At 56.6% G+C, this 20,699-nt stretch overlaps 1 protein-coding gene across 1 annotated transcript in view; it reads right to left on the minus strand.

Moving 5' to 3' along the window:
- The window catches only part of LOC122911200 (c-Maf inducing protein), a 220,256-nt gene extending 200,094 nt beyond the window's left edge, over positions 1–20,162 (minus strand). The window contains exon 1 of the mRNA XM_044255667.1: positions 19,809–20,162. Within this exon, the coding sequence (XP_044111602.1) occupies positions 19,809–20,108 (300 nt within the window). The 5' untranslated portion in view covers positions 20,109–20,162. The remainder of the gene's footprint in view (positions 1–19,808) is intronic.
- Between the last annotated feature and the right edge of the window lie 537 nt (positions 20,163–20,699).

The following is a 20,699-nucleotide window of genomic DNA, read 5'->3' on the forward strand; positions in this document are numbered from 1 at the left end:
GCTCCACCGTCAACTGGACGGTGTGGGTCTGGTGGTTTTCAAACCACAGAGCCGGCAGCCTCCCTGCCCAGGGACCGCCTGGTCACAACGACAAGGGCAGCGAGCCTTGAGAACTGAGCTCAGACCTGCCGGGCACCGTGCTAAGTCCTTCAGGAGCGCATCACCACCGAGCATCAGCGTGACCCTAGAGGCAGACGCTGCCAGCTTTTTTTTCTTTTTCTTTTTTTAAATTTGAGAGAGACAGAGAGCACGGAAGAGGGAGCACGAACGGGGTGCGGGGCAGAGGGAGAAGCAGACTCCCCGCTGAGCAAGGAGCCCCACTGAGGGCTCAACCCCAGGTCTCCACCCGGGCACCGCCACGAACTTTCTTTATACAGACAGGAAAACAGAGGCTCACCATGCTTAAGGTCATTACCAAGGTCATTGCTAGCAAGTGGCGGAGCTGGGAGTCAAACCCAGTAACTGCAAAAACATACATGCCTGGCGGCCAATCACCTAAGAAACAGATGACTGAATTAATTTTTTTAAAAAGAGAGATGAAGGGAACAGAAGGGAAAAGGAAAGAAAAAGATGTACTTTGCCCCTTTGTCACACTTAGTAGCACCTGAAATTAACGTGTGCTTCCGTGCAAGGATGTCCCCCTCTGGAATGTAAGATCCTTGTGGGGGGCCCTGCTTTGGTCACCCCCCCGCCAGCCAAGTGCCCAGCACACAGGAGACCCTGCCGGGACAAAACTGGGGTGTGGACCCCGCTTCACAGGGACAGCGTCTGCCTTTCCCACACACGTGAGCGAGGACTCAGAAGAGGGACAGCTCGCTGTACTCACACTGCTCTGCCCAACGGGCCCGCTACAAACCGCCAGGGGAGGGACCAGCCCAAGAGGACCCAGGGCCACTCACCCACCTCAAGCCTCGAGTGGGCTCCCTTGCTCATCTCACTCATTCATTCTTTCACTCATTTCTTCATTCCCTCACTTGACAAATATTTCCTGCGGGCTAACCCGCCGCCAGGCACTGTGCTGGGCGGCCCTCCCGGACCCAGACTGCGCCCCCGAGGGACACTTCCTGGAGGTGGCGACCTCTACTTGGGCTGCAAAGACTGAGTGGAGCCTCCTCCCTCGTCCCAGGGCCTTACACAAAGGTTTCTGCCTTTCAAAGTGAAGATCCACCCCCCCACCCCGCTACCAAAGACAGTGTGTGCAGCACCATCCCGTGTGGACAGAAAAAACAGCAAACCCAAGTGACCATCCTACAAAAATGTTACAGGCCAGCATTCTGGGTAAATTTTATTTTCCACGTGGACTTGCATTAATTTTTCTACACTGAACCCGAGTTCTCTGCGTAGTCGGGGAGGGAGCATTTATGAAGGAGTGCTGTCTGTTCCTGCCTCTGGACCCAGAGAACCAAAAGCAGGAAACCCGACAACGGCTGGCCATTGCACGCGCTGCCACCATCACCACGGGGCCAAGCGTCCATCACCAGAGGAAAGGATAAACAAAAGGAGGGCACCCCCCACGACAGAATAGTACTCAGCCATAAAAAGGAAGGGAACTTTGATATATGCTGCAACACGGGTGGACCCTGACACCATTATGCTGAGTGACGTAAGCCAGACCCACAAGGCCAAGGGCTGTAGGATTACACTTACATGAGGGACCTAGAATAGGCAAGTTCATCTGCACAGAAGGTAGAAAAGAGGCTGACAGGGAGGGGTGGAGGGCTTGGATTTAATACTGAGCTTATGCTGGAGAGGGTGACAAGTTTTGGATACAGGCAGTGATGATGGTAACACAACATCGTGAATGGATTTAATGCCACTGAAGTGGGCACCTACGAAGGGTTAACGTGGTAAACGCCGTGTATCTTTCACCCCGATTTGAAAAAAAAAAAAAAAGCAGAACCTCAAATATCTAGATAAATAAGAAGGCGGCAGCACACGGGAGACAACGCGAGAGAACCAGAAGGTGTACTCAGGGAGGCATGTGACCGGGCAGCGTCTGTGCCCTGACCTGGGTCAGCCCAACCGTAAAAACAAGCACACTGGCCTAGATGATGTCGCGAGGCCCCGCCGGACCAGACGCGGACTCGGCCACCTGCTCATTCATTTCCTGACACAGAGTGCATTCGAGGAAAATGTGGGTAGGTGAGTGACCCCAGATCGTGAAGCCAGCTCCCAAGGTGCACCTCCGGCAGGTAAACGGGCAGCGAACACCTGTCTGCAACACCGCAGGCTCGGCCCAGCCACCTCTCCCGTTCTGTGTCTGTTATGTCTCCCACGTCCAAGTCGCCCACCCCTGGGAGCCTCAGTTTTCTTCTCTATCAAGTAGAGAGAATGATGAGAAAGTTACTTTCTCTGCACTCCCCTTCCTGTTCAGCCAGGCCTGCCCTGCAATGTCGCACGGCGAGGGAGACGGAGCACGAACTTCAGCCCAGAGCTGGGAGCCGGGAGAGGGCCACCCAGGCCAGCGACCAGGAGGACCGGGCCAACCTTGGCTGCACCTGAGCTCAGTAAGGAGGCCGCAGAGCTGGAGGAGCAGAGCTCTCTCTGGGCCTTCCCTTGTTGGCCAACCAAGGCCTACTCACCCTTCCTTAAGCAGAATCTTCAAAGAGTGGGGACATAAAGAACACCCAGGAAGTCCCTGGAGGTCACAGGAGAAGTGTGGGGCTTAGGGAAAAGCACAAGGGCTCAGGTCAGCCTGACCAAGGTGTGAATCACCACTCTGAGCCCTACAGCTGTGTGACCGTCGAGGCCAGGGGCTGTCCCCAGCCCTGAAACACAGGCATGACCCACCCCAGGGACAGCTGCAAGGATGGGACAGACGCACAAGCGCCCAGCACACAGTAGGTGCTCAAGAAGTGACAGACTTCATTATTTCGCCGGGCCTACCTCATGGCAACCAGCTGGACGGAGAACAGGCTTGGATCTCCCTCCAGAATGTTCAGGGAAGGGAGAGGCCTGCAGACACACAGCACTCTCTTAAAAAAGAATTTGAGAGTCATAAAAAAACACAACCGCATCCCTCCAAACTGCCAAATGTGGTGGGAGTAATGAAGCAAACAAAAGGGAAAGTTCAACTCCTTTTCTTGGCTTAAGAACATGCAAATGCAAAATTCGGTGGCAAAGATATCAGCCCAGCAGAGCTCCGTGGCTACATCTGAAACGGCCCCATGGAACCCTCGCTCTCTCAAGTCACTTCAACTGTGTTTCACTCCAGAATGGGCTCAAGACGAGTGCCCAGCTCATGTCAGAAGAGATGAGGACAGGGCGCCTGGGTGGCTCAGTGGGTTAAACCGCTGCCTTCGGCTCAGGTCATGATCTCAGGGTCCTGGGATCGAGTCCCACATCGGGCTCCCTGCCGAACAGAGAGCCTGCTTCCCTCTCTCTCTCTCTCTCTCTGCCTGCCTCTCCGTCTACTTGTGATCTCTCTCTGTCAAATAAATAAATAAAATCTTTAAAAAAAAAAAAAAAAAGAAGAGGTGAGGACAATGCAGGAACTCAGTTATTGGGGTCTTTTTCGAAGATACCCACCAAGGAAGACAAAGATGTCGGTCAGCCTCCCGCCGCCCCCCGAGAGCCACGTCCTCGACCTCACAAGGGGACTCGGCTCCCTTCAGCTCAGTTTGCCAGGCAACCTGCATGACTCACTGAAAAAAACAAAAAAAAAAACAAAAAAAAACCCACCAGCCCTACCCAGCACAGCGGATCCACACTTCTGAGTCAAGTTCAAGGCGATCAAACACAAAATCCACCATGGCCTACTTGGACACTGTCCGGGCCTAATTTTATGCTTACTACATGTTAAGCCTTGACCTCTCGGGCGGTGGTGACCACTCTGTCCCCTAGCTTTACAGGTCAGAGAGGTGAGGTGGCCCAAGGTCACTCTGTGTGCCGAGAGGGCTGAGCACCGAGCCCCACATGCGACACCGGCAGAGCCGCCCTGTGCCGACCACAACGTGGCTTTGGTGATGCGCTCTGCCTTATCGAAGAGCGAAGCGTTGTTCTAAATCTGAAAACAAACATTTTAGGGGCAAGAGTACCAACCTTGAAACTCCAGACCGGGATAAAAGAAAAAAATATTTCACCAGAACCAAGAAGACTAAACACAGCGCTACAAGCGTAGAGAATGCTGTGTGGACAGATCCACTTCTCCAGCCAAAGGAACAGAGCCCCGAACAAAAATCTTGATCTTTCATACTTAATGGAAGGGTTTTGTTTAAATCATTTACTTGTTTATTTCTGTACAAAGTTCCATTTCCTGCTAGCAAAGTGTTGCAGCCCCCGAGAGTGGTTTATAACCTTGGGGGTCCAGGAAGGACTCCCCAAGATTTCCTGTGCTGCAGATGCTAAATCCCACAAGCCTGTTATCTTATCATTTCACCAGCAGGAGGGTCCGCGGCTTTCACCAAGTTTTCAAAAGGTGTGTGTTGCTCAGAAAAGTCCAAGACCCAGTGTCCTGGCACATTTATTCAGGCGGGAAGATTCTGTCATTTTTGATGGCCTATAAGTGACAAACGACCTCCTGACCGTCCATTCCAGGGTGAGGATGGAAACGAGACCAAGAATGAAAGAAAAAATACATCACTTTCCAAAGCAAGTCATGCAGAGCATAAACAGGCCAAAATTTAAGTGGACGTGACAGGGAGTCGTTAAAAATTAATAATAACAACACGATTTCGTGGGCCTCCGGGCAGGAAAGAGGAAGAAAAGTGGCATAACTTGAGACAGGCCTCATCTTTGTGAGGCAGCTGAGCTCCCCGGCTTGGAGCAGTGTCCACACAGCACATGAGCACGCGACAGGCCGGCAGTAGCACCTGACACACACTAAGTCCTCAAGAGGGATCTGCAGGATGCTGAAGGAACACCCCAAGCCACTTACTTCTCACAACCTTGGGATGCGGGGATTCTAATTCCAGTTTCACAAACCAGGCTCCAAGAAGTCACATGACTTACTTGAAGTTACGACCAGAAAGAGGCAGAACGGGGATTTGGACCCAGCTCCGTACACTGCTGTGTGAAACCCAGGTCCTGCCCCCTACACCATGCCTTGTTTAGATGTGAGACTTTTAACCCAAAGTCATCTTGCAACAGAGTCATCGCTACAATCCTGGTGGCTCCCCTGAGGGTCATTTAATGTTCCTGGGTCTCAGTCTCCTAATTGGTACAGTGAGAGACAGACTGCCGGCCAACAGCAATTGATTAGTAGCGGCTGACTCCAGGCTCACTAGCAAGAATCAATTAGCCAGGATTGATTAGCAATGTCTACCAGGGGAGAGGGACTTAGGAGTGGCAGCACGTGTGTCATATATTTGCCATCCCAGAACTAGATGGCCTGCAGGTTCTCTCTGCCTGATTCTAATTATAAAAATTTAAAGGTGGGGGGGATGGAAAAGGAAAAAACAGATTAACATTTTCCAACACTGCCCATGGCTGAATTCAACAAAGCCTAAACGGCCGACCAGCCAGTTGTGCATGCTTTGTGCACACAGCCCTGACACATGGGAGGAAGTGGAAAACATCAGATCTGCTGCCTGCACACCCAGTGAGACACCCCATCCAAGCCAGAAGCAGCCCAAGTGTGGCTTCTGTCAGGTTTGGCCAGGGCTGTACAACGCCTCGTCAGTCCATAAGCAAACCAACCTCGCACACCACTCCGCTGGGCTCCGTGCCCCAGCCTGAGCCTTGGTCAAACGCCTTCCCCTCACTCAGCCTCAGTCTCCTGACCCTGGAGAGTCTTCACAGGGTTGTCGTCATGATTCAGCACCACAGTGCATCGAAGTTAACACAACAAGCCCAAAGTAACTGGGCAGGTAAAGGGCCACTGGGAGCGTCGTCACCATTCTGCGAAGGCAACACCACTTTCAGAAAAGAGTCCACACCCAGGAAATTAATTTCATTTTCCCATGTCTAGAGAATCACCCATTTAGTTACTGTGAGCTCCAAAAGGGAAGAACTCTGAAAACTACTCCATCCTCTTGAAGCTCCTGGTGTATGAGCTGGGGCCCTGGGAAGAAACAGATGGCAGACACAAAATGGTGTAATCCAGAGAAACGGTAACAAAAGGATGACATACCAAGGTGTGGGCAGAGCACAGGGAAGGCACAAGAAATGGTTTTTCTCCCTAGGGTGACCAACTGTCCCCTTCTGCCTGGAGTGTGGGCTTTCTTGGGACACAAGTGCAAACACAAGTATCCTGGGACGGTCCCAGGCAGCTACCCCATTTCCACCACAGGCCTGAGTGGGGGCGCAGGCGGGGGAGACAGGAGCTGTGATGGAGGGACCCTGCCTACCCACAGCAACCTTGAATGAAGGAGGCGACAGCCTCCATCTCCTCCAGGGTCCCACTGACCAAACCCCCCGCTCCCCTGGAAGCCAGAGGGCATGGAGGCCCACTGATGAAGGCCACGTGGCCAGGTCCTGGGCACAGAGAAAAGTGAACAGGACGGGAGTGTTATCCTGGGATGGCCAGGGGACCAGGACCCACCTCTCAGGTGTCTCCACAGGGAGGTCCATGGGGATCCAGAGTTCCCAGTCCTTATCCAACAGGAAAGACAGGAACCTTCTCCCCCTCTGGGAGGGGGTTGGGGTACAGCAACCGGACTCAAGCTCCATGAGGCCAACACGTACACATATAATGCTTCTCATTCAAAGGTGGGCTCCAAAGAAGCAGCCCCCTCCCTTGGCTGCAGGGTCACCACTGACAGTGTAAATAAGGCCAAGGAGACACAGCAGGTGACCACAGAAGAAAGGGTTGTCATGAAGGCGGGGGGGGGGGGGGGGGGGGGTGGGGAGGTTTGCCGTCAGACACACACACAGGTGCACTGCCCAGGAGGGCCGCGAATGGTCTCCCACTGGCGCATGTGTCAGGGGCAATATCGTTGAGAAAACAAAAGCGACTTTCAATTCTGTTTTTAAATCATATTTTCCAAGATCAAAATCTTATTTCCCACGCACTGCTGCTGAAAGCTAAAACCACCAATAATACCTCAAACCTCCCAGCCTCCCAGCTGCGGATCGGGGGCCTGGCAGCCGGGGCTGGGGCCTGGGCTGAGGGTCCACTCCCAATTCCGGTGCCTGAGGTCACAAGACGAGGTCAGGAGCAAGCCCTGAGGCTCTCCCGGACAGTTCCAAGGTCACAAGCCAGGGACAGGGCTTCCAAGGAAACCTGAGGTGCTTGTCTGTCCCTTCACAGCCCGTGATGCTCGGGCCCCCGGCTGCCCTGCAGCGCAGCCGCACTCAGCCAAAGGCCTGGACTGATAGCAGGTGTCCTGGCTGAAGAGGACACTGCCTTCAAGAACGGACAGTTGAGCAGGAAGCAGGAATGCAGACCGGGGGAAGCACTTGCTACACCCGCACTCTTCTAAGCCCCGGCCCCGGCCCCGCCCCTGCCCCAGGGGACTATCTCTGTCACCCTTGGGACAGCTTGGGAGCTTGGCTATTACCCCCGCCTGACAGATGCAGAACCAGAACCAGATGACACCGCTGGTCCCGTGGCCCAAAATCAAGGGTCTGAGTCCAACAACACTGGCCAGCACTCATAGCCACGACGATGAGGGTCCTTGCTCAGGAAGGGCTGACCTGGGGGGCAGGGTCTTTAGCGCCCCCCATTGCCACCACGGGTTTCACAGTGTGGGGGGGACAGGCTGCGTGCCGCCCGGCAACCCTCAACACAGACTCCTTCAGCAGCTGCCCTGAACAGGGCCTGCTGGCGCCGGATGGGGGACGAGATCCAGCCAGGGCTCAGCTCTCTGGGTCCAGAGGGGGCCCTGCTTACCACTGGGGCATCAGCAGAGCCCCCAGACTGCTGCTCCTTGAGGCACCGTCTACCCTACGTCCCTCACTCCTGCAGCGCACCTGCCGGCCGGACCCACGGATACTCCAGAAGCATCTTTTTGCATCTCTCCTGGCGATGTGGTTCAGCTCCAAGAGGCAGAGGGACCCAATGCCTGGCCTTGGAGGGGAGGGGAAGCTACTTCAGTCAAGCAGATGAAGGCCTTCTTAGAAGAGCCCCGCAGACAGGTAGCCTACCACCAGCCCACTCCCCCTCCTCTCCACAAACCCCCCCCCAAAAAACACTTCACTCCACACAGGTTGTTTCATTTTCCTCACACCAAAACTTTCTAATGCTAATTTTTCTTTCTTTTATTGGCATGATGCAATTCTCCTTTCAACAGGGCCATCTCTGAAGTCCTGAGTCATCAAGACCGCACAGCAGGGGGCGACCCAGGGATCACAGGTGTGGGGAGCCCAGCGGATGCTCTGGCCAGCGGGATTTCCTTCCAGGGGCCTCGCCGGAGAGCCCCGCCACTTGGCCCTGTGCCAAGCCAGACACAAGCATCTGGACTCGGCCGGACTCGGCCCGGCAGCCCCCACAAATCTCTTCCTTACCCTCCGTGCCCCAGGTAACCAGGCCAGGAGCACAAGCCACAGCCAGGGCCGACTCAGGGCAGGCGGGACAGTAAATGAGCTTCCCGGGGTCTCAACAGAGAATGGGGCCCCCAGGGGCCATGTGTTCAGGCATTCGGGGCCATCACAACAATGGGGAGTCTCTAGTGGGCTGAAGCCAGAGACGCTCTACATCCTCAATGCCAAGGACGGCCTCCACCACAAAGAATGGTTTGGGCCCCGATATCAATGGGGAACAAAGCTGAAACACTCTGAGAGACCGGCCTAATGGCTTCGTGTTTAGGAATCAGACCTAATCCCTGCTTGCTATGCGAAGGACCCCATGGGTGTCCTACCTCCTCATCCAGGAAAAGCACAGAGCGCTACACCCCCAAAGGTTCATATGCATGGCTTTGGGGAGGCTGGAATTGTGGGAGAAATTCTGGCTTCTTTACTTGATAAGCTCATGGTCCCCATGTGATGATCTTTGTTGCTTCCATCAAGTGCAGAAGTGAAGAGCCAGCAGGGAAGGCTGACAGGCGCCGAGGCAACTGGCATCCAGCTGGGGAAGGGGTGCACCGCACCCTGAGGGAAAGGGAACCGCCACGGCAACTGGGGTGTCAGGGAGGCCTCCAGGGGCTGGAGGTGCCAGAGCTCCAGGGTGCTGGGTAGTCGGGCCAGAAGGCCGGGCGTGCTCCCAGTGGACCCGGGACTTCAGGTTCGCTGTAGGCAGGTCACCACAGCCGGCTCCCACGGGCAGCTCCTCCAGGCCAGGCCGTCTCAGGCAAGGAAAGCGAGGCTCCACGGGGCTGAGTCCACTCTCCCGAGACTGACACGGGGCAGGTGAGATGCCAGCGTCTGCCACAGCTCTCCCCAAGACAGGGCTGCGGGTGGCTGTACCCCCCAGGCCGAAACACTCCGCTCCGTCCACAAGTTCCTCCGCCCCACTTCTGTAAGGCTCTCCTCCCAGCGTGGGGCTCAACCTGGCCGCTGGGGGTCTTACTGACCCTCAGTTCTTCGGCACTGCCCACAGGACACGTGCAGTTACACTGTGGCACCAGATGGCCTGGGTTCAAATCCCAGCTCCAACCATTACTAGCTGGTTAAGCAGTGAGCTCATCTCTCTGGACCTCACTCTGCTCATCTGTCAAATGGGGGAATTAGCAGCAGCACCTCACAGGGGCTCCAACGCACAGAAGCACTGGGCAAGTCCTGGCTGTCGCCATCACAGGCTTGCCGCTGGTGAGTTCCCACTGCCCAACAAGGAGGCACCGTGGCACGTGGGAAGGTCTTCGGCTCTGGATGCAGGTCTCCGGGTTCCAGATGTAGAACCTGAAACTCGCAGGGCCTCAGTTTCTGTCTGTAAACTGGAACCCCAGGGGCCAGTGTGAGCATCAACGCACAGACACATCCAAAGCACTCGGCGTGTGGGAGGAAACGATCGGTACTGTCCGGATCCACCAGACACCACAGGCTGACCCTGCTGGGATCCCCAAGCCTAGCAGCCGGAAGGACACTGGTGCAGTCCAAGTGCTTTCATTTTCCCCACTCCCAAAGCAAGCCTTGGTCACAGGGCCGTGACACATGAACCAACCAGAGCAACAGATGGAGCTCAGCCAAGTCACTGTTCCCCTTTCTGCCAGGGCAGCCCGGCCCCATAGCTCACCCACCGGCCGGAGACCCCACTGCAGGCCCGAAGCAAACTGCCACTCCTACCCTGGGCCTCAGCCTGATGGAGATACCTTCGCAAGAGCCCCAGGGCCAGGCTGAGCCTTCTCACCAGGACTCCAAGAAGGAAGGTACCAGAAGGGGAGCCTTGAAAGCTAGAGCTGACAAGGGAAGTTTCAGGTCCAGGGCTTAGAAAGCACCAGAGGCCTCTGATGGAAGCCCATGAGGAGCTCAGGGCTGGCGAGCTGAGCCCAGCAGCCTCATGGCCAAGGCAACACACCAGGGACCCTCAGGCCTGTTCCCGCCCCTGCGGCTAGCCACGCACACCACATGGCACATGGGTCCGAGGCACACACTGTCCATTTGCATCGGCAGCCCTGGAGGGAAGAGCGGCAGAGGTGTGAGCGGCCTGTCCTGCGGGGGGTCAGACACACAGGGTCCCAGGGGTGGAGAGCAGAGGTCTGAGCACATCTCTCCCCTCTCCCCTTCCAACAAGGAGGGACCCGCCGCCGACGCACTCACAGCAACCTCCCTCTTCACTCACTCAGCCAGCCAGCCAAGGATGTCTGCTGCGAGGCCGGCCTCAGTGTCCCCATCTGTAAAGTGGGCGGAGAAACGGTAAGTCATTGGGCTGTCCTGGGGTCACCGACGGAACCACCCGGCACCGCGCCTGGCAGTAGGAGCACTCACAAGGGGCTGTCGCCATGATCACTGTCGGGACGGACGCCTGGCCCTGGTGACTCGGATCCCTGCACTCCTGAAGCCTCCACTTCGGGGGGATCCCAGGCTCCCAGCTGGTGTCCCGTCTCTGCACTGCGACCAGGGCCCTCTTGGCTGGACCATGCCCTGGTGAATCCGGCACCCCCCCTCGCCCCCCGGGGGGCCCACTCTGGCAAAGTGATCCCGCCTCCACCTTGACGCACTCACTCTGTAGGCACAGCGCCGGGAGCACACCCTGGTGAGCGCAGCTCCCCGGCAACTCCCTCCGCACACACCGCATCCAGTACTTGGTGCCTGGTGCACGCTCTACAAACACTTGGCGTTCACTTCCCAATACCAGTTCCCTGAACTCACTCGACAAATTCACAAAGGAATGTCTGCCAAACACCAGCAGACACGGAACTGATAAGCCCACTGATTCTCAGCTAAGACGTTTCTGCAAGAGGCTGAAATAATTCTATGACCTGTTGGATGTGCTCGGATCCATGGACGCGCGCACCCACGCATGGGGGCAGGCCTGCCCCTGCCTCTCCGCTCACCCTCTACACACACACAGGAGGTAGACAACCCATGTCCCTGCGGTCACGAACGCGTCGCTCCGTTCCCCGCAATACATTTTCTTAGCCTACTTTACTCTCCACCAGAGAGAAGACTGTGAACCCCCTGACCTGCCACTGAGCTCAAACTCAGGAGCTAGAAGGGCTCACGGTGTTTGAATTTCCCTTCCAGAGCATGTCCTCGAAGACATCCAGACCTCTGCGGTGTCCCAGAAATGCTGGTGGGACTCCTCACCATTCCACGGCCTCCTTTCCCCAGGGCCCTGTGCTCAGGAGTTGTCATATCACCGAGACGTGACCAATAGACGGGCCAGACCTACCCACGGCTCAGCCCGGTGCTCTCTCCCTCTCCCACCTCCAGCTCAGTGAGGGCCAGGAGGGAGGAGAGGGGCAGCCAGTGACACAGCAGGCAGGAGCCCGGCACCCGTGTAATCCAGCTTCAGCAGAGCAGAATCCGCCACTGGACTGAGCAGAGCATGTTGTGTGAAGTCACGCAGATCTGGGGGCTAGCTGTCACCGCCCACACGGATGGGTGCATGGCCCCTCTGAGCCTCACACGAGCGTCTGCTGGTGATCACATGCACCTGGTCTGGACAGTGAGCCAAAGGGGGGGGGGCAGGGAGGCCAGGCCTGGGTTTCTCCAGATTGCGCACTCCTCTCTGCAGCTTTTCCAGGCCTTTAAGAGCCTGGGACTGGCTCAAGACACCTAGGAAAGGACTACTAGGTCCAGTGTTATCTTCCCTCTGCTGATGACCCCACCTGAGCCGGAGCCAACCAGCCCAGCCCCAACGAAAACATCCACCACCCCCCACCTGAGTCCCATATAGCTACCTACCCAGGTACTGGAGAATCTAGCTCTTCTGCTTTCCTCTAAAGTGAGTTTACTTAGCCTAATCTGCTTATATCCCTTTCTCGATCATATCATTTCTGATAACAGCTTGAAGGCAGAAGGGCCAATGAAAAAAAAGGCAGAAGGCAATGGAAGGTTCTAGAAGGCACTGGAAGGTGCTGGGAGGTAGGAGTCCTGGGTGTGAATCCCAGTCCCACTGCTGAGTCATTTGTAAGGGTCTCTGAGCAACATACTTCCCCTCACTACTTCCCCTCCCCACCCCAGCAAAATGCCGGTGGCGAATTCAACAATTAGTGTTCTAGGTCCTAGGACCCTTGTAACTCAGGATGGACAAATGCAGCTGGTTTTTAAGTTTCGATACGCTTTGTAATTTTTTTTTTTTTTTTTTTTTTAGGCTTTGTAATTTAAGAGTCTCTTACAGCACTGCTCCAAAAGCGATTCACTTCTATTGAGAGGAAGCCTGGCTAAATAAAACACAGACACAGACACAGACACACACACACGCACGCACGCACACCCCAGAAGCTCTGGAATAAAAAAGCTCAATGGGGCCGGGAGCTCCCTGTATGTCCAACAATGTGTACCTTCTGGGTGTTCATAAATATTTTTCAATAAATGATAACAGCTCCTAGAAGGCAGGGGTAACAACAATTGTACAGCAATTACTAAATGCCAGTCCAGCCACTTTACCAGGTGATTTCTAAGTATAATCCAACCTCGGGGCCTTTGCACTTGCCACTCTCTCTGCCGGGAATGCTCTCACCCCTTCCCTGACTGCCACCTGCAAAGCAGCAAGGTCGCCAGTCCCCAAGCTCAGGACGCCCCACCTACCTGCCTGCTTTGTTTTCCTTGGGACCCCTGTCACAGCCAGGCAGATTTTACATCTCCCTGCTTAGTGGTTTATTATCTTCACCCACCCCACCAACAGGCAGGCTATGGGGGCAGGGTGCTGTATTCTTCGAAGTGCCTAGAGCAGTGATATTTATCTGTTGAATAAATGCATGAATGAACTGCCATGCCTTACCTCACTTAACCTCACTGACATCAGTGCCAGAAGGAAATCCCCAGAGTCCGAATTTTACAGGTAAATACAGACTGTTAGGTGACATGCCCAAGGTCACCCAGCAGTTGGAAGTTGCAGGGCAGGGACTCAGGCTCACTGGTCTGACCACTCCACTGGGCCTGGCTGTTCTCCTCCAGTCACCTCACCACACCGCCTAACACGGAGGCACCTGCACGCGGCAGGTGTAAAGAAAAGGCTACTGAACACGGGTACCAATTCCTGCACCAGAAACCTTTCCTCTGAGATCTCCTTTGCCTCGAGACACAGGGACAGCACACGCACGCACGCGCGAGTGCACATACGCGGCTCATCACCCTTTGGTTATGGCTCTGCTGATGTCAGCAAAGCTTCCTTTCCAATGTGCACTGCCTCCCTCGGCGCCCCGCTGAACTCACTGGGTGCTTTGTCATCAGAGCCAGGAGTGGGGAAGAGACATTCTCACTTCCTCCCTTTCTCTACCCCCGGGGCTGGGTGGCCTGGCTCCCATCCTGGGGAAGCAGGAAGTCTGGGGACAAAAACCATGCTCTCAGGTGGAGCAGGAAATAGCCAGCCCCAGACACACAGACTCCTATCTTCGGGGCACAGGTCAGCGTGACTGCTCAGAGCCCCCAGCTCACCTGTGCTGAGCTCCTGGGGGGCCAGATGGGCGGACTCCCCAAGGGGGCTCCACGGCTGGTGACATGAAGCCAGATGGAAGCATGACTGCGGGTGGCCATGACCCCAGGCAACACTGCCCATCCCCCTCTGGGGGAAGGTCAGCTCTTCCTTGCAAAGCATTCTGGGACTAAGTATTTGAACACCCCCCAAAGAAGCAAAAAACATTCAAATTATCCAACCAGGAACAACTCCACTGAAGAAAAATGGAAAGTGTCTTGTTTCAAACAGCAAAAGAGCGGGTCTAACCTCAATGTCTCGCAACAGGAGACAGTCCAGAAGCATCCCATTACCCCCACAGAGGACCGCGACAAAAAGGAGGTGGCCATGTGCGCACAGCTCTGGAATCATCTCCAAAATACGCTGTCCAGTGACCAATCATGCCCAGAACGGCATGTAAATGGCCGGAACGGGCGGCAAGGCTACAGAAGAAATGGGTAACGGGAGAGCCCACAAGCAGGAGAACTTGGGGCCACCGGGGCATGAGAGCAGCATTTTTCCTGGGTATGTCTTGTTGTACCATCTGAATTTTTTTGATGTGGGTATGATTGTTGCAATTTTTTTTAAAAAAGAGCTTTGTGGGATGTTTAGTTTAAAGAAACTAGACTGTGCTCTTGAGGAGTCTGTCTTAACCTGCTTTCAACAGTCTGGCCTTCAGACACCAGATCTGCTCACTACCCCGAACTTTCCCGAAAGCACTGCTCATCGCGGGAGACTTTGCTCTGGAGACTGTCCACTTCCAAACAGTAACGGTCCTTTCTACTCACGCAGAATTTCAAGAAGCTCTTTCGGGGCAATTAAGAAAACACACACTGGGATGCTAGCCCCTGCTCGTAGTCCTACCCATCCGGTAGGACTCGGAACTATCTCCAAACCTTACAGGAGCCCTGTAAATGAAGGAGGATTATCCCACCCTCCAGATGGAAAAAAAAAAAAAGCAAGGCGCAGCAAGGGAAAGCCATGTGCTAAGAGTCACACAACCAGGGAAATCATAACCTTAGAATTCGGACCCAGTAACCATGTGATAGCAAAGCCCAGGCTAGCTCTGCCCCATGGTGGGGACGCCCTAAACCGTATCACACTCCATCACTTAATCTCACTTAATCCTTTAATCGAAGACATAATTCAACCACCTCAAATGTCTATTCCACCAAAACACCAAGAGGGTGCCCTCCAAGTGGGCCCAGCCCGGCTGGCCCCGAGAAGAGGGAGGCCACTCTGATTACCCAGGGCTGGCAGTAAGGAACCCTGAGACAGCTTCTGTTCTCAGGACAACACGGCCTGGACACTCCTAAGGTGTCCCCACCCCTAAGGCAGGCCAGGACACCCCTAAGCCTCACCAGACACAGTACCCCAGAAATGCCCGCTCTCGGTGTCAGGCGAGTCGGCGGGTGCAGGAGCAAGAGGTGCCAGGCAGAAGCCACTTGTGGGCCATGGAGCCCAAGCCAGCAGCACGTGCCTGTCTCTAGCGCCAGTCCGGCACCAAAGCCCAGACACACGCCATGTGCCACCACCTGGACTGGCACGATTCTGCCTGCGGTCAGAAAGAGCCCCTCCGACTGCACTAGGCAAACGGCAGCATCAAAGACGAGCATTTATTTATTACAACCTGGGAGGGGAAGAACACATTTGCTGTTTATGGAGAATTTAGATTCTTTTCTCCTCTTCTGTCTCTGGCCCCTGGCCCCCCACCCCTCCAATCAGACATGTTACCCTGGAAACAAACTTGATAGGCCCAAAATCTTAATGACAAATGGTACTGAAGGAAAAAAAAAAATCTGTGTTTACTCGCTGCCGCAGAAAACATCCAATAAACCAAAGGCGGGAAGGATGGACAGACAGGAGCTGGGTAAGTGACAAAGTGGAAAAAAACAAACACGCGTGCACACACACATGCAGACACATCCCCGTGGGGCCCGTGACTACCCCGGAGGACACAGGCTTTCATTCTCAGGCGGAAACCACACCGTGGGGCTGAGCTCCCCACTCGGCACTGGACACCCGGCAGGTGCTGAGTTAACAAAATCCAAGTTCAGAAGATTGCTGCCCCCGAGCCCCGCCCAAGAGAACTCCTAATTAAAGAGACCCACAAGGATTAAGGGGACTTCTCTTTTCTTTACCGTGATAAAAAGCCCAGAAGAAACATTGCCATCGGAGGAGCGGAGTGGAGAACATTTAAAAGCAAGTCACTGAGGAATTCAGGCTTGAAAATAAAGAAGGCCACGGCCACTGTGCTCCCACCCCTGTGCTGTTGGGTCAAGGAATCGGATCGGACCCACCACTCCGAGACGCCATGTGCTGCATGTAATAAAATAAGGTGAAAGAAAAGGTAGGCAGCTTATTTGTGCTTCTTCCGCGCAGAGAAACAAAGCACACAGACAAAAGCCCTCTTCCAGCGGACAAACATGTCTAGCAGGTGATCAAATTCAACCCACACATGAGAACAGCAAAATGGATTCTGGTCGTGTGGACCCGGCTGCTTCTGCAGAACTCCTGGCCCTTGGCTCCAACCCACACTACAGTCGGCAGCCACGAAAAGCCCAAAGGGGCCAGGGGAATGACAAGTCTGGATGCAAGAGGGGAATGAGGCACCACGTCTAGGCCACAGTCTGGGCAGGACCGCAGGTGTGGTCCTGTGTACGCGAGGGAGGGGGCAGACAAGTCCCAATCACCCCTCACACGTCAGCCAGGTCACTGTCGCCTTTGTGTTTCCTTCTTTGTTTATGAGCACTGGGGATCCAAAGTCTCCAGCACAGAGTGCCTTGGGCCCAGCACTGTCACAGGCCATGTCCAGCCCACTGCCGGCTCTGCGAGGATTTAATCAGTAACTGGCCCAGGAGACTGGCACTGGGGCAAGCTCCAACCCAACCCCACAGAAGGCAAAGTTTACGGCCAGGCCAGGAGGTGATGCCGCCAGCCCCCAGGGCCCCAGGCTAAGCCCATCTCCCCAGCGGGGAATCAACTGAGGTCCACCTGCAGGGTGGACCCGGCCGGAGCAGCCTACTTGTGGGGGGCGGTGCTGGGAGCCTCCATAGGGACCACAGGACCAGCTGTGGTCCTGGAAGCCTTTATCTCTGACAACAATCCAGTTAATTGGATCAGTGTAGACAGACTCCAAAGATGTTTTGGGCAGGAGCGTATTTGGTTTGTTTATCGGTTTGAATCCAGATCAATCACTCTGAGTCTTGTTCCTGAAGCCCACGCAATTAACCAGATAATTACCAGACGGTTCTAAGTTGGGCTGTGCCGATGGCTTGACACACGGATGATGGACATTTCATGAAAGGATTTGACCTGCTCCGGAAACATACCCTGATCAGCAGCTTGAGGCTGGGCCGGGGGACTCTGCAAAGCCACGGTGCTGCACAGGGCTTTTGCGGTAGTGAACTACACTGAAATTCACCTTTGTTTCATTTGGGGTTAGTATTTCTCAATAGCGTGCTTGGGCCACACTATAAAATGCAGACAGATTACATAATGCCCAGGCCTCAGGGAAACCCCTCAGGGGTTCCTTTGCTTCCCCAGGGCCTGGACACCAACCAGGTGTCTCATGATGGCACAAGGTCCCTGGTACAGTTCCAGGCCCACCTCCGCCCTGGAGGCCACTGCCACAGCCAGGAGTGCCCTCAGCAGCCCCCTCCACACTCACAGGCCCCGGCACAGAGAGCCCCGCACCCCACTGGAGCCCACCAGGGCAAAATTCAAGGCCACCCCCTGCCCACAGGGCCCAGTGGCCACAGGCGGAGGAAGGGGGACTGGCCAGTCCATCGGACACTTGCTCATAGTTCATACTTCCACATTTCCGACCCCGCCGCAGCAGGGCTCTACTGAGACAAATCTTGTTCTACGGGTGGCCTTCGCCCCCGGTCCTGAAAATCACAGCTCCTCACCAGAGAGGGCCAAGCTACGAAGGTGCCACCCATCTCGGCTGGTGAAGGTGGTGCTGGGGCCTCTGGCTGCTGGAGAAACCACTGCCCAGCCTCAGCCTTTGCTTCTTTCCTCTCCTAGATACCTCTTGAGCAATCAGTCACTGGGGGGGAAAGGAGGCCTGGATCCTCCAAAGCTGGCTTCCCCCCCAGACCATGGCCAGCAGCCCTAGAGCACGCACTCGCGGCTTCTCCCACCGAGGGCCACTGTGCCTCTCAACCACTTCCTCTCCCCTCCCAACGCCCCTTCATTTTGAGGGGTGGGAGGAAAACAAAAACACTCCCCGGAAGCAGGGGGAAATTCGGAAGCCGGGTTGGGGGGGCTCCTGATCCCAGGCAGGGAACTATTAAGGGCACTGGTTCCTGCCTGAACCTGAACACTGCGTGCTGTTGAATTCTCTGAGGTTCTCTCTCCACGGAATGAAAAGCCAAATAAATGCCCAGGCCTGTGGCTTTGCACGGGATTAAGAACATGCATGAGCCTGAACCCGGGACCGGACCGCCTCACGGCAACCAGCGATCCTCCCTGAGGAAGAAGTCTTTGCAGATACTGCACCAACCTGCCCACAGGAAAGAAAAAAAAAATAGGTGTTCTAAGCACGTCGGACCCGAAATTCAGAATAAGAGTCCTCGTGTGTTTCAGTGGTCTGGGGAGGGAGGAGTGGTTTCGAGGAGTAGGGCTGCTTCTGCTAACTTTTCCCCCCCTCCCCATTCCTTGGAGCATGTGTCACGGCCTGTGACACACTGCCAAGGGAACATGGATGCCGGGGAAATGTCTACACACGCTACATGTTTGTGACATGCCATGGAAGCGACACCCTGTTTCCTGGCTGGGTTTTCTTGGCACAGGTGTGGGCTGGCACTGGATTCTGCCACCTCCACCCCCAACCTCCCCCGGCCCCAACAACCGTGCTTAGTAAACACAATCACGATCACGGCCACCCCAGGGGGAGTGTGCATTCTGGGGAAGACCTGCCACCTCTCCACGGAGAGGACGGGATCCCCTCGGCAAGGCTCAGGCCCAAGCAGAGCTGGTGCTTTAAACTGTCCTTGTTTCAAAACACAAAGCATCCTGCTCAGCCTCCCGCCAGCCACCCCCACGCCCTATGATCCCCACCACAGCTGTCTTTCCCCACCTTGCAGATTTGATTTCAGAAACACATCAATGACTTCTCTCCCTCTCACCCAGCTGACCCAGTCCCAGCCATACATTTGAAACAGTAACAGTAACAAAATAAAACCAACCGCGGAACACACACGTATACACACACTTCACAGACAATGCAAGACCAGGGCCCCAAAGCCAGCTTCCAGTCCAGAACCTGACCACCCCTCCGTGGGGAGGAAACAGTCCGGGACCCCTGGCCCCTCCCCCTCCTCATCCAACATCCCAGCGTGCGAATGAGATTTTTCAGAAGGGGAAGCACCCAGTTTTGCCTACCAGCCTGAGCAGGAAAAAGACAGTGAAGCACAGAAAGAACTGGCTTCTGGAAATTCTTTGGGTTTTGGGGTTTAGAGGTTGTTAGGTTTTCTTTTTTTATGGGGGGGGGTCTCGTTTCGTTTTCCCCTCCAGCGCAGATCCAGATGGACCGCGGGCTTTCAGAAAGGGAACCCCCACCACCCTCGGGGCCCACCCCGGGTCTACCCCACGGTCCCATCCGTATAAACACTAGCTAGCGCTGGGTCCGGGAGGTCCGCAGATGCCCAGGCTGGGGTGGGCCGGATCCGGGGCAGAATTCCGAGGGTCTCCCCGAGCCCGCCCGCTGGGCATAAGCCGGCCCCGAGCGCAGGCCAGGAGGGGGGCGCCGGGGTCCCCCCAGCCAGCCCCCGCCCCGGCCCCCGGGCCGACCCGGCCCCCCCGGCGCCCCCGCAGGCCCCGGGCTCCAGGTGCAGCGGCGGGCAGGGGGCGGCGGCGAGAGGGGGCGCCTCCCGGCCCCGAGGCGAGGCGTGGGGGTGCCGGCGCGCCGCCGCCGCGCAGAGCGACTCACCGTGGCGGACGCCAGGCTGTTGTCGGCCAGCGTTAGGTGGTGCGGCTCCCAGCGCCTCAGGAATTTCGAGGTGAGGATCTTGCTGAGAAAGGTCCGCGGGTGCCGGATGACACAGACCTGGATGTCGCCCTCCTGCAGCAGTTTGTACCTCATCCCGTTGCACAGCAGAAGGGCCCGGCGGCAGGGCACGGCGCCCATCTTCGTGCCCTCGGGGGCCGGCACGTCGCCCCCCAGCAGCGGCTTGGTCTCCTCGATCTGCCGGGGGTCGCCGCCGCCGCCCGAGCTGCTGGTCAGATCCATGGCCGGCCGGGCCGGGGCGGGGGCCGGGGGCGGGGAAAGGGGGCTGTCCCGGGCTGCCGGGGCGGCGGGGCCCCCGGGCGGCGGCCCGCACCCCCCCCACCGCCCAGGAAGGTGGGGGGGCGTGGGGCTGGGGGGGGGGGGCGCCCGGCAGGGGAGGGGCCGGCGGGCGGGCGGGCGGCGGGCGGCCGGCGCTCGGCGCTTCCTCGCGGCTGCGCTTCCTCCTAGCTCGTCGGCTGCATGCTGGCGGCGGCCGGAGCGGCGGGCGGCGGAGCGGGCGCGGGGCAGCGGCGGGGGCCGGGGCCGCGCGGGCGGGCGGGCGGGCGTGTCTCGGCCCCGCCGCCCGCTCGTGTGTACAGTACGTGTGTCTGGGCGGCCGTCCGCGGGCGAGTGTGCGGCGGGGGCCGCGGGGGCCGGCTCAGTTGAGAGATTGCAGAAGCCGCTCGGCGCCCGCGCGATTGGTCCCCGCGGGGTCATGTGCCCGCCCCTCTGACGTCAATGGCGGCAACGGCGGCGGCCGCCGCGGCTTCGGCCTCTCGCAGGCGGAGTCGGCCGCCGGGCGGGGACGCGAGGGGCAGAGGCGCGGCCCGACGG

This window comes from Neovison vison, chromosome 7, assembly GCF_020171115.1.
Source record: "Neovison vison isolate M4711 chromosome 7, ASM_NN_V1, whole genome shotgun sequence".
Taxonomy (NCBI): Eukaryota; Metazoa; Chordata; class Mammalia; order Carnivora; family Mustelidae; genus Neogale; species Neogale vison.